The 13,836-nt window shown below is 34.4% G+C and overlaps 2 protein-coding genes across 2 annotated transcripts; both read left to right on the forward strand.

Annotated features, from left to right (window-relative positions):
- Positions 1-707: 707 nt before the first annotated feature.
- LOC133191102 (uncharacterized) lies at positions 708-8,023 on the forward strand. Its single transcript, XM_061326793.1, has 4 exons — positions 708-1,252; positions 3,634-3,750; positions 3,959-4,100; positions 7,383-8,023. Exons 1-4 carry the CDS (start codon positions 1,152-1,154, stop codon positions 7,896-7,898), a joined length of 876 nt encoding a protein of 291 aa, XP_061182777.1. The 5' UTR covers positions 708-1,151; the 3' UTR covers positions 7,899-8,023.
- A 3,884-nt stretch (positions 8,024-11,907) lies between these two features.
- Positions 11,908-13,834, forward strand: LOC133191624 (uncharacterized). The gene is made up of 3 exons (XM_061327371.1): positions 11,908-12,019; positions 12,379-12,456; positions 13,422-13,834. The coding sequence occupies exons 1-3, from the start codon at positions 11,908-11,910 to the stop codon at positions 13,832-13,834; spliced, it is 603 nt and encodes a 200-aa protein (XP_061183355.1).
- Positions 13,835-13,836: the final 2 nt, after the last annotated feature.

Here is a 13,836-nt window from a genome sequence, read left to right on the forward strand (position 1 = left end):
ATTGTTGCTGACGACAATACGTTCAACGACAATACATGTACGTACAGAAAGAGACTTAAGTACCGTCACAAACAGGGCCTTGATGTGGCTTCCACAGGCCCGTAGGAAGCAATTCCAGTTTGGGGGGGGGGGGGGGGGCACAGCCATACATTTTCAGTTGAGGGGGCACTATCAACTACCAAAAATTCCTTGACAAGCAAAAAAAAAAAAAAAAAAAGAAGAAGAAAAAAAGGTCATCAGACGTTTTTATTGAGGGGGCACAAGCATATAGTAACTATGTTTTCTATAGTAATCTATATATCGGCAAAATTATTGGAGGGGGGCGCCCCCCCCCCCCCGGTTCCTACGGCCATGTTCCAAACTCCCTAAATTAGCATATATCATGCATTTGACTACACTTCAGTTTTGAATTATTGACAAACTATACTCTTCCATGTACATGCATAGTGCAGTAATTAAGAGTCTGTTGAATAGAACTTGAATAATAAAGATGCCGTACCGCCTTAATTTATAATTAAATGGAAAACAAAAGGTTATGAATTATAAATGTTTTCCCTTCGCACCTTCCATGGACACGGTATACTTTCTGATAGCGCCCATCTACCTGGAAAAATCTTATGCCTCCTCGTCGTGTGATCGATTTCGGAACAAGCAACACAGCTGTCGACTTCTGATCGTATTTTTACCATATTTTCATACTTTTTACGACATACACGAGGGTATAATTGTTTTCTTACTGAATGGACGAAATTATCGGGTGTCTTCAGAAAATCATCTTCTCTGTCATCTTTGCTGTCGTTTTCAATGGAGAACATTCTTTAAATTTTCCTCATATTTCACAGAGTTTCATGGACGTTTATTTCCGGTGAAAATATTGATAACAGCGATTGAAAATTCTTTTGCCTGCGAGAGACAATTATCAAAGGTATCCTACTTCTATATTAAGAAATCAATATTCTTTTTCGGGTGTTTGATAAACCACGGGACAAGACGAAGCATGCAACATTTTAGGGCATCATAAATGTTAATATCGGACGACCAAGGTGTCATTCTACTAAGTGCTATACACTATCTGAAACACACATGTGAGGACTCCACGTGTTAGTACTGGGTATCAGAATATTTGGTCGGTTCTGGGCTACAGGTCGCCCATGATTGTGAAAAATAAACGGCGAATTCCATTTTATTTTCGCATGGGCTTCGGCATCAGTAAACAGGTGACGATTAACGAACGTCAGAAAGAAAGATACAGGTAGGTAATCAGAATATATAGACATCCATTAATGTCTTCTGTAAATATGGAAAGCTCTATTAGATATATCTTAAGAATTATCTGGAAACTTTGCCTTTTTTTTAATATCCTTCAAAATGGCAGAATATTCTCTCAGCCATTTTTTCTGCCACGCCCATCGTGATAGCACTAAGCGTCGTACTTTCTTCATAAAATCCAAATCAATTACTGTACCAGATCATTGTATGAATCATATCAGCTGTTACTTCTAGCTATTCTTCTGATAAATCTTCCTATATCGATTAACAATTCAAAAAGAATACATCTTCGCCTCATGTGCATATGACCATGGTAGTTAACAAACAGCCTTTAATGCCTCAAATGGAGATACAGACTCGTATTCGTAAATATCAACCTTCCAATTAAAAGTCTCAAAATCTGACAAAGTTTGAATTTTATCTGTCGGTCCTCAGACCGTACCCTATCGACCATTTAATGCCCAGCAATTAAATTAAATCTACTTGCTGATATGTTTATTTACCCGAGCCTTATTTCCTGAATAAAATTTGGCACTTGAATATTGGTCTATGTCCTTATCTCTAGCTTGTCCTTCTGCACTAAGAGGGTAAAGATCATTTTGTATAAAGAATATGGAGTAATGAAATGCTATTGGTGATTACATGGCGTATATCTCGTTAGAATTTGGATCCTGTCGAGGTGCAATTCCTATAAGACGATATTCTGTAAATTCTTTGCGCAAAATCTATAAGGAAGTAAGGTATGTTAGATATAAGTACATCAACCACAAGTTATAGGTTAGTCCTCTCTCTCTCTCTCTCTCTCTCTCTCTCTCTCTCTGATCGTTGAAAGTTGAGCTAGTTTGTGATTAAAGATATGAAATGAAATCTGGTTCAATATATGTGCATGTATTCTATTGATTTTTACTTACAACAAACACTGATGCTACATGACGAAGTTTTGAATTTTTCATGTAATAGATTCCTTTCTATATAGAATAAAAGCTAACGTGGGTTTCATTTCCACATACAATATAAGGTTGTTTTGAAATTAATATAAATTGCATAATATTATATGCACTTATTTTATTTTGGAAAGCAATATGTACATTAATATTGATGAAACAGAGTCTGTAAAAACGGAGAATTTTTTTTTTTTTTTAAATACGTCTGTGGGTTTTTTTTTCTTCTATCTGTTGTACGTGTTTTCTCTGATTTTAATTTTTTTTTTTTCTGAAAAAGGTAAAATCAATGGCGTATAATTGTTGTTGCATTAATCCTTGTATCAACTATAAATATGATCAAATGGCCCCTTCATCCACCCTGTTCATCACTTAACAAGTACACTGTATACCTGTACACGTGTTCAATAAGAAATTATCTCTAGAAAAATGTAATATGGAATACAAGGAAACGCCTCTGCTGACCCTGCCTGTTATTTACTCTGATCATCTATCTGGATTTAAACTTCATTTGTCTTAAAACCCAGTGTTGGTGTATTTACACATGCATCATTTTTCATATTGCTGTCCTTTGTAAATCATTTCACAGTGCCAGAGTCAAGAGGTTCATTAAAAAATAAACCTGGTTATCAGAACAGGAAATTGACGTACCAGTATTGTCCTTTAACCTTTGCTAGCATATGTTTTTGTTTGTTTGTTCGATTGTTTGTTTTTTGGTTTTTTTTTCAAAGGAGTTTGATTTAAGGTAAATGCGGGCGAGATTTATCATAATATGCATTAAAAAGTAAAATTTGAAGGAAAAAATGCCAAAACATGTATATATCCAACAAATCAGTACAATCTTGCTAACAAAATGCTCTAAAATATTTAATCTAACCAATATTTTATCATGTAAAAATACTTTTATTGGATTGGACATCAGGCACCATCCCTATATATATCTCCTCTCAAAGAGGGTCAAGCTTACAAGTGCATAGTATAATTATTAAATGTAAGGATTGACAAAAATGAGTACAACATAATCAAATACTAGTTTAAAAAATACTTTTGAATGTTTTCGTTACTAATGAAAAAGTTTTATAATCCATTTTTTTTATTTGAAGCTAAAAATAATGAATAAAGAGAGTCTACAATCTTTCATGTTTCTCGTCATTTTGTTGCTCACATTTTCCACAAAAGCCTCGTTTCAACCGAGGCTAGAAAAATCAAAAAAGTCATCTGACGAGAAATTACTTGTACAGGAGAACATATTTACCAAGAAAGAGATTAGGTACAAATAAAATTACGGAGCTCAGCAGTTTTGTGAGTGTGTGTGTTTGAAGAAATATACAAAGAAATGGCAATTCCATTTGGTAATGGCACCTGAGTACAGATTTTCTAGCTGTTGAACACCTGTATTTAAATTAAGAACTTGTCATTTCAGATCTTCGGCTATCGTATTCAGTCGTGTGGATGCTGAGGGTGTCCTGAAGTTTGAGTTGGTGGGGACGTATTTACTGTATCGGGACTATGAGAGCGACCATTTGTATTTATCCGTGAGGTAATCTCCCTTTTTCTTGTTTGATTCTAAGAACACTTATTAATTTAAATATACTCCCAACAAATCTGTCTTACAATTTATAGTAAAACAACTGCGACATCAAATTTATTTCATGTCAATTTCCAATTATTGTTTAACTGAACCGTCAATGATTTTACTGTTGAATTTGTATATAATGAAATGTGAAAAAATGTACCATATTACACAGATCCAGTGACATGGTGGAACATCACAGGATAAACTTTGAGGATAATTTGTATTACATGGATAACCAGCCTTATCCATATCTAGATTCCATCATTCTTTATCACCAACGACACAAACTGAACGGAACCAAACTCACTCATCATGTAAGTTAATGTTTCAAACTCATTTATCATGTAAGTAATTGTATCACACTCACTCATCATAAATATTTCTTGTATCACACTCATTCATCATGTAAGTAATTGTATCACACTCACTCGTCATATTATTTCTTGTATCACACTCCCTCATCATGTAAGTAATTGTATCACACTCGCCATTTAATGTTTCAAACTCATTTGTCAAGTAAATTCTTGTAGCAGATTCACTCATCATTTAACTTCTTGTATCAAACTCACTCATCATTTAATTTCTTGTATCAAATTCACTCCTTATGTAAGTTCCTGAACAAAACTCACTCATCCAATAAGTTCCTGCATCAAACTCACTCATTATGTAAGTTTCTGAAAAAAAAATGCTCATTATGGGAGTTCATATGCAACATTTACTCATCAAGTGAGTTTCTGTATCAAAATCACTCATCGTTCAAGTTCATGAAGCAAACTCATTCATCATGTAAGTTCTTGAATAAAAGTCAGTCATTATGTAAGTTCCTGAATAAAACTCTCTCATCATGATATGTGAAGATAACAAACAGTGAAAATACTCAAAAGTCCACTTAAACAATACAAATTATGAGCAGAGCCATTGCTGATCTATGAAAACAGGGGTTTGATCAGGTGCCATGGAGGAGTAAGCATCCCTTGTCGATCGGTCACACCCGGGTGTGGCCGCCATGTGCTCCTTGTCATGGTTGGGCAAAGGGAAAATCTGTATAGACAATTCAGTGTGAAAGCAACGGCCCAAAAATTTGTACGAAAGACATCAGTCAACTTTCACCAAATGATAAATTGTATCTACAATCAAGGTCACCGTATTGTCCATAGAATATGCGAAATATTGACGTCAAACGAGATTCTTGACACCCCTACATCATCAACCCACTGTCAACAGCCTGTATCGTTTTAGAAATTGTTCGTGTGTAAAACATGCTCTTGTGTATTGAATCAACTGCGAGACATAAACACCACACGCAGGTGATATCGGCACACTGCTACTTAAACAAGATAAGTCAATGATACTAAAGCTAAAGTCGTCTCGTTTATCATAAGTTTTACTTGTTACTTAGTTGGCACAATTTCTTTTTCTAGTAAAACATCCAAATATTAAACAGATGTGGTGTCCTTTATTTCAAGTTCAATGGGATTTATCGAATTAGCGTAAGAATGAAACTGAATACTGTGAATTGTTAATAGTAATTGACAAAACGTCCATGATATATATAAATATCGAATAGAAGGCCACAGCAAGAGCCTTCTTCTTTTCATGTAGAAGCATTGGAACAAGCTCCGCCCCATATGAACACAAAAGTAGGTCTGTCAATAATGGGGCACAATAAGTACCCATGGGAATATTCTAACAGATTGTTGGAGGACCTGAAATCCATAAACGACATATATATTAGAGTCAGAATGTTTTTAACGAAGTAAGTTTGCAGATTACCAATGACAAGATGTGCAAATGTATGAATTCCATTTTTATGGAAGAAACATTTTTATGTTGTCAAAAATTCTGGTAATCATAAAAGTTCTTTTACAACATTCACTCATCATATAAGTTCTTGTGTCAAACCCACTCAAATTATAAGTACCTGCATCAGACTCACTCATTAATTAAGTTCCTGGATAAATCTAACTCAATCATATTACCGTAAATCTGGAAATTTTTACTGTAGATAATTTTTTAGCAAATTTGCGCGTGCAATGCATTCGCAAAAATATATTTCTTAAAAATAAATCAACAACAAAAAAATAGAAAACAAAAAATATTTGCTATTTTTAACAAGATGAACAGGTGTTCGTAAGCAGTGGTGATTTTAAGAAACCTTTTTATACTACAAGCTAATTATCCGTGATAATTCGTGCGTGAGAATGCCTTCACTACATTCAATATCGTTCGATGGTTTTTACAGACAGTATGTCTCTTTTAAATTATTTCTCTAAGAAAGAAAGGCAAACAAACGTTATTATTTGATGGTTAGTTAAAGCTGACATCGTTTTATATATTTTATGCACAAGCGTGATTTATTAAAATGTAATGAAAAATTTAAATAGTTTAGATGTTTTATCTCTTGTAATATTTTTGTCTGATTATTGAACATTAGCATTGTTTAGTATTGTATGTACAAAATTTTTACTGTATGTACATGCGTAATTTATTGTATATACATGCGTAATTTATAATCCGATTATTGAATGTTGGCATCGTTTAATATTGTGTGTACAAGCGTACCATGTGCGTAACTTATAAATTGCTATGAAAATTTTAAGCGCTTTTTAATGTTAGCACCAATGTCAATTCGCAAAATTTTGAAACGTAAAAATTAATGTACAGCTTTTTGACCCAGATTCGCAAAAATAAATCGACGTAAAAATTTCCAGATTTACGGTAGTCCTTACAAAACTCACTCATTATGTAAGTTCCTGTACAAACTCACTAATCTGTATCAAACTCAACCAGCATATGAATTCTTGTATCAAGCTCACTCATCATATAAGGTCTTGTGTGGATTTCCTTCATCATCTGATTCACTAATCATTTGATTCACTAATCATGTAAGTTCTTATAATCTTGTAAGTTCTTGTATCAAACTTATTCATCATGTAAGTTCCTCTACAAACTAACTCATCTGTATCAAACTAATTCATCATGTTAGTTCTTGTATCAAACTCACTTATCAAGTACGGTCTCTATAAGATTCACTCATCATGTATGTTCCTGTACAAACTCACTCATCATATGACTTCTTGTATCAAACTCACTCATCATGTAAGTTTCTGTAACAAACTCAATCATCATGTACGTTCCTGTACAAACTTACTCATCATGTAATTTCTTGTATCAAACTCACTCATCATGTACTAAGTTTTTGTATCAGATTCACTCATCATTTAGGTTTTTGTATCAAACTATTTCATCCTGATAATTACAGTATCAAACTAATGTAAATTCTTGTGTCAAACTAACTCATCAAAATTCTAGTACAATAAAAAGCATTTCAATTCTTGTTTGAAACTCACTTATTATATTAATTTCTGTATGAAATATGAAGAGAAAGAACAGTAATCAAGCTCAAAAGTCCATTGAAACAATACAGATTTGAAGCAAAGCAAACACGAACCATTAAAAACATCAGAGGTGGGATCAGGTGCCATCGAGGAGTAAGCATCCCCTGTCGACCGGGAAATTGTTTCCTCCCTCGGGGAACCATAAATTTGCTATTTCCCTCATACCCATTCCATAACTGTATACTATTTCCGTTTCAGGCCCCTCTCAGTGCTCGCACTGTGAAGGCGTTTACAACAAAGGTTATGCGTCACAATGGAAATCTGTCACAAATGGAAAATGACCCAAATGTCCACAATATCCATGATAAATCTCATTACATTGCCAGTATAGAACATACTAACGATGACGTCATCAAAACCCGGATATCCAAATCTAGTGGTAGGTTATGGATTTCTGGTACAATGCAACATTCTCTCAAGCGTATATCTATGCCGATTCCGGAAGTTTATCATCATCTTGGAGATAACGACAGTAGACTGAAACAGAGTTACAGAGGAAGTACAAATTTCTTATCAAAAGCTGATAGTTTTGGTGATCTGAACGGAGACATATTTGATTCTTCGGTATCCGCTAGAAAGCGGTCTGATGTCACGGACAGTGATTGTGATTCAGTAAACATCGATGACGAAGACGTCATACATGACGATGAAAATATCAGAAACTTTGACGATGAGGAAGATGACGGTGTTTTGGTTTACGATACACACTTATGATATCCGAAGTTTTTTTCTTACCCCCAAAAATCCTATTATTTTATGTATGTTTAAGAATGTCATAATCATATATTTATAAAAGAATGTATTATGTTTTATGTTTTCAAATAATGTTTTTCCTTCTTTTTTTTTAATGTTTCCACTTCTATTTCATTCTCCCAGCAGTTGTTTTTACGAGTTGAAAGTCATTTTCTAAAAAAAAACAATTCTTGATGATTTAGCTCTAATTCCTAAATAATGCATTTAATATGTAAATTTTTATTTTACTAGATGGACAGTTTACAACATGTTACATATATATAATACCACATTAACATACCTTCTTTACCCAAGCATTATGAGGCAAGCCGAACCATATTCCAGATGTTAATTAATACTCTAATATTTACAAATTTAATGAAATATTAAATCTTTTAAGTTAACAACCTATATTCAGATAATTATATGTAAAGTTCTCTTTAACATGTACATGTATTTGGATTGTGATTAAAGTTTTATATATTAAGTACATGTATTTGTTTTTTATTTTCCTGGTTGCTGTATCATCAATAAGCTTTAAACAAAACCCAATAAGGTTTGTCATTTCCTTGGCACTGCAGCCTAAGAATCCCGATACGTCGGCAAATGAAAAGGTGCCTAAGATGTAAATATGATAATTTCCTAGAAGGTATATTGTATATCTGGATGCTTTATGTCCTAAGACGCCAGGCAAGAGAATAAAATTGTAATAAAACACATAATAGCAGCAGAAATACGGATGGAAATCAGAAAACAATTGCAGTAGATTTCAGGAGACGCGCTTTAAAGCTTTCTCACTTAAAATGGATAGTTTGCTGGTGTTAATTGTCATCATGTTTAAAGTTTTCGGTAAGTATAAGTTCCTTTATCTACAATGTATCAATCATGAAGGCCGAAGAACATGAAGAATGTGAAAGTAAAGAAAATCCAGTCGAATGTACGTAAAGCTCCCAATTTCGGGTTTCATATGGCTTACATCTGATGACAGAGATTAAACTAAATGTTGCAAATTCAAAATTGTGATTGACTTCCTATGTATGATGGTTTAAATGACTTACCTGACTGTAAAAGTTAATCTGCGTTAACTATAAAACTGTGAAAGAATTTAATCAGTAGGGTTTTTATTTTGTTTTATTTTTGCTTTGTTTTTTGTATATTTTTCTCTAGAAGTCTACTCGTAGTTTTCAAAATGAAATATATGAAGATAACGAACAGTATTCAAGCTCAAAGTCCATTAACTAATACAAAATAGGAGCAGAGCAAACACGGACCTCCAAAACATCAGAGGTGGGATCACGTGCCATGGAGGAGTGAGCATCCCCTGCCGACCGGTCACACCCGCCGTGTGCTCCTTGTCATGATCGGTAAATAACGGAAAAATCCTTCGACAATTCAGTGTGTAAATAATGGCCTAACAATTAGTATGAAAAACGTCAGTCAACATTTGACTCAGTGATAAATTGTATTTGCTGACAAGGTCATTGTATCGACCATAGAACTTATGAAATGATGACTTTAAAAGAGACTGCTGAAATTCTTGTTTCATCAACTTGTTTGTCAATAATATACCTCGTTTTAGAAATTGTACATACGAAGAGCATGCTCTTGCGTATCGAATCAACTGAGAGATATATACCCCGTATGCAGGTGGTAAAGGTATATTGCCGCATAAGTAAGGTAAGTTGACGATTGAAAAGTTAAAGTCATCAAGTTTATCATAAAGCTTGGTTGTTAGATTGTTAGATTTTTCAAGTAAAATATCCAAATATGAAACAGATGTGTCAGACTCTGTGGTATCTTTTATCTAAAGCTCACCGGGATATATCGTATCGACATAAGAATGGAAATAACCATTGTTAATTGACAATACGTCGTCGATATATCTAAATGTCGAGTTGAACGCCACAGCAAGTGTTTTCTTCTTTTTACGTATAAGATTTTGGACAAATTCTGCTTCATATGAATACAAAAAAAGGTCTGCTAATAACGGGGCGCAATTGGTACCCATGGGAATTCCAATAGATTATTGGAAGACCTGGCCCCAAGACCATAAACTAATTATAGACTTAAGTCAAAATTTTGATTTTTATTTAATGTTTTTGCTTAAAAAATTGCAATTTTATATAAAATTCAAATTCAAATATATGATGAAAATTTTGTTTCATTTTCAAAATTATTTCAAAAGTTATATTGGTTTGAAATTTTAACTTAAGTCTGTTCTTTAGTTTATGGTCTTGGGGCCTGGTCTCCAAAAACCACATAGACATTGTCAATCAGAAACTCAAGCATCTTTTTAATGTCAACTTCAGAGTACTTTTGTGCACAGTCAGAATGTTTTTTAACAAAATAATTTTGCAAATGACCAGTGACAAGGTAAGTAAATTTATGAGTTCCATTTTTATTGAAAAAGCAGCTGTCAAAGATATCAAAAAGCCTGGACATTAATTTATCGTGGGGAATGGTTGTGTATAAAGTTGAAAAGTCGTAAGTTTTTAAGCTGTTGATTTTGGTGGATTCTTGTGATTTCAAATTTTCCAAAAGTTCCTTGGTATTTTTAAGTATCCACATCTGATTTACACCACTTCTCGAATATATTGTTGCACAGTACTCTTGAAGTTTCTCCTTCACTACTGTTAATATCTTAGTGAGGAGTAAAGAAAGAGGCTTGGTAGAACATTTACTGGAACCCACTATGTATCTTTGTTTGTAAGGATTAAAATAGTATTTTTTGAAATAATTTATAATTTTATAAATGTACTTACACACGATATTGTCCCTCTAGTGGTTGAAACATGTATTAAAAACTACTAAAATATACATGTTTTGGAATTAGTAAGCTTCAGAACTATTTGGGAGTAATGAGCTACAGACCTTTAATATTTTGAGGTGTAGTGATCTACAGATGTATTTGAGATTAGTGAGCTACATACCGGTATTTTTTAAATTGGTGAGCTAAAGAATCTTGAGATAATATAGCTAAATGATAGCATCCGGTAAAGTATTGATTTGATTTCTTCAGTTTTGTCCAAATCAGACGGTCAATGGGTGTGTCGAGAGATCTACTGTTACTCTCTTTTCACGAAATATGGGGGAATAAGCTTTCATGACGCAATGATCAGATGCAAGGAAAACAACTCATCCGTGGCTAGTATCCACAGTGAGGAGGAAAAGAAGTTTGTGGAAAATATCAGGTAGTCACCGTAATCCCCCGTCTCTCGCTGCTCTTGTCTTCATCCCGATAATTTTTGAAACGTTTCAACTTTTTAAGTAAAGAAATTTAAAAGAGAGCTGATATTAAGAAAATGTAACTCTTTAATTGGTTGCGGGGGCTTTTTTATTAATGGTAATTAAGTAAGGTGTTAATAAACAAAATACATATATTTGTTTAAAAGGAGATCAGCGATCTTTTAAAAGCGTGATTTTAAAACCATAATGTTGCATTTTTTCCAAGACATCTAGGTTGAGTTGTTTAACCTATGTAAACTTTCTTCCACAATTAGTTCGAGCAGGTCGTTATTACAAACAAAACTGGTAAAAGGATGCAGCTGCTATTCCTCAATTTTGAATATAATGACCGTTAGCATACTTGATTCTGACCATCCGGCGCGCCCGGGTAAACCGGCGATGACCGGCGACACACTTGATTCTGAGCCGGGTGAGCTGATTGAGCCGGAAAAATTTGATAGGCTCGGACGGCTTCAACATGGCGTCCTTGGGGATAGTAGTGTTGAAAGTTATATGTTTTAAGACGTGACTGAAGCTTTTGATCGAGGTACGCATGTGAAATGAACATATTTGCAAGAAGTGTAGTCCTTTTCTATGCTAGATAATGTTTTACGATAGAAATACAATATTTCTATTACTTTACATGAGCCTTTTCGCTTTATTCTAAGAGCGTACCGGGGTTTACCCGGCTTGGTTCGGCTCAGCCGAATTCTATCACAATCAAGTATGCTACATTATTCTGTCTTGCAGGATGGAGTCTGTGGGCATGCCAGTGTGGATTGGTATGAGGAGATTCTTAAAGGAAAAGAGATGGGTAGATGGGTCGCCTGTAGACTTTTTACCAAGCCCTGGGGGTTACCATTCTGCTAGAAACTTAAGTATGAATGCCCTTAACAAGCTACTTTCTAAGAATTTGATTGGAAAAATTATTAAGAACCATTCGGCTCTTTAAATCTCCCTATTCACGTGATTTACTCCGTCCTTCCGTTTTTGGGCTTTAACAAGCCTGAGGGTATGAGTTGCAACTTAAATTATTAATATATATGCCATCATTATCTCTAAGCAAAATCGACCTTAATTTAGTTTGAAGGGGAGATAAAATTATCGTTTGCATGTTTTATACTATATTTTCCAGATATGTATTGTATCAAGTCTAGGATCTATTTACGCCGTTCTAACATACATTAGTTCTATGTTCTGAAATTGTGATACTTTTTAAAATCCTATTCTGTTCTAGACACGTGTATTTACATCAGTAGTGACTGGTACGAGGGAACGTGCGACAACAATTTGTACTTCATCTGCAAACGTGAAGGTTGGGAGATATATCATTCATAACACAAATCTCACGAATATAAAGATAGAAGTACATTGTAATCCGATACCAAAAGCCATCAATGATCAACAGTTTATTGCAATACATACAGGTTTTACAAGTACTTCTCTACACAGTCATTTATCTTCTACATCACTGCTGTGAACAAGTTTCCTTGCGTCCAAAAGCATCCCTTCCCGACGTTGGTACCCAATTCAAAGAGTATCATTTTGAATTTCCGATTTACATTTGCGCTACAGTGATGCTAGATAGCTAGAGAGAAACTATTTCCAGAATCAAAACCTTCAGGTCAAGGTCAAAGAAAGTGATAGTGTGACAGGTGTTCACACAATTCAAAGAGTAAATCGGTCCTACACTTACTATATAGAGACGCTTGGTGGCCAGAAAATGTTAAGGACAGTAATGAGTGTTAACCTTATTGTAAACAAAATATAAAGAGGACCACTTGAGCTTACAGTTTTGTTCCAGATATGTTTAACTTGTAACTATAGACAGAAGCAATGTTAGGACCAAAAAGATCAGAGGTCAAGAGAAAAGGAAGTGACGAAAGTTTGCTTGTAAATTAGACACAGTTTATTTATTGCTATTAGACCATAGTGTCGTATATTACATGTTGTTAAAGAGATTTTAAATAGCAGGAAAACAGAGACATTGAAGAGGTCAAACATTTGAGAAAGGTATCGGAAATAAAGCGCCGTTTCTTATCTAAGAAACAGAGTTCGAATGAAATCCATTTGTGGGGAATGTTCATGCTCTGCTTTGCGGTACCCTTCTTTCTGACATCATAAATAACCATTGATTTCTAAACTTCCGTTATTTATATACAATTAGATTAATGTATGTGTTTCCAATTCACAAGCACACATTTACATTTACTTGTATCTATATTAGATAGATAGATAGATAGATCAAAAACCCCGTTATATTTTACAATTTCTATATAGTTGATGAGAATTCAAGCCACTTGACAAATCAATCGATGTCGGGATCCTCTACCATCGTCATCGAGAGATGGTCAAGTGAGCATAGCCTGGCAGTATCTGCGTCAGATACCATGACAACAGCTTCCGTATCTGACGGACAACGCAGTGCAGAATCAAGAAACAACAGAAGCCATGCAGATTCGTATGACAAACGACAATTTGAAGAAATACTGGAGAGTCTAAAAGTGAAGAGGAAGAAAGCCAGTACACATAGTACAAAAGAAGCTCCCGGAAGTCAAGCCATTGGGGCAGTCGCCATGTTAATTCTGTTGTTGATGTTCACGGGGGTTATTTTACTAGACTTGAACACCTTCCAGCAGAACTGGAGAATGTTTCGTAGGAATGTGTCTGATGTACGTTATCACTCTCAGTGAGA

Source organism: Saccostrea echinata, unplaced genomic scaffold (genome assembly GCF_033153115.1).
Source record: "Saccostrea echinata isolate AGI-Se365-2 ecotype Australia unplaced genomic scaffold, CSIRO_AGI_Sech_v1 ptg000023l, whole genome shotgun sequence".
Taxonomy (NCBI): Eukaryota; Metazoa; Mollusca; class Bivalvia; order Ostreida; family Ostreidae; genus Saccostrea; species Saccostrea echinata.

Coding starts and splice junctions, on each gene's coding strand:
- LOC133191102 (XM_061326793.1), top strand. CDS start 1,152: ATGATTGTGAAAAATAAACGGCGAATTCCATTTTATTTTCGCATGGGC. Junction 1,253..3,633: donor CGTCAGAAAGAAAGATACAG/GTAGGTAATCAG, acceptor TTGTCATTTCAG/ATCTTCGGCTATCGTATTCA. Junction 4,101..7,382: donor GAACCAAACTCACTCATCAT/GTAAGTTAATGT, acceptor TTTCCGTTTCAG/GCCCCTCTCAGTGCTCGCAC.
- LOC133191624 (XM_061327371.1), top strand. CDS start 11,908: ATGCCAGTGTGGATTGGTATGAGGAGATTCTTAAAGGAAAAGAGATGG. Junction 12,020..12,378: donor CCATTCTGCTAGAAACTTAA/GTATGAATGCCC, acceptor ATTCTGTTCTAG/ACACGTGTATTTACATCAGT. Junction 12,457..13,421: donor CTTCATCTGCAAACGTGAAG/GTTGGGAGATAT, acceptor ATTTCTATATAG/TTGATGAGAATTCAAGCCAC.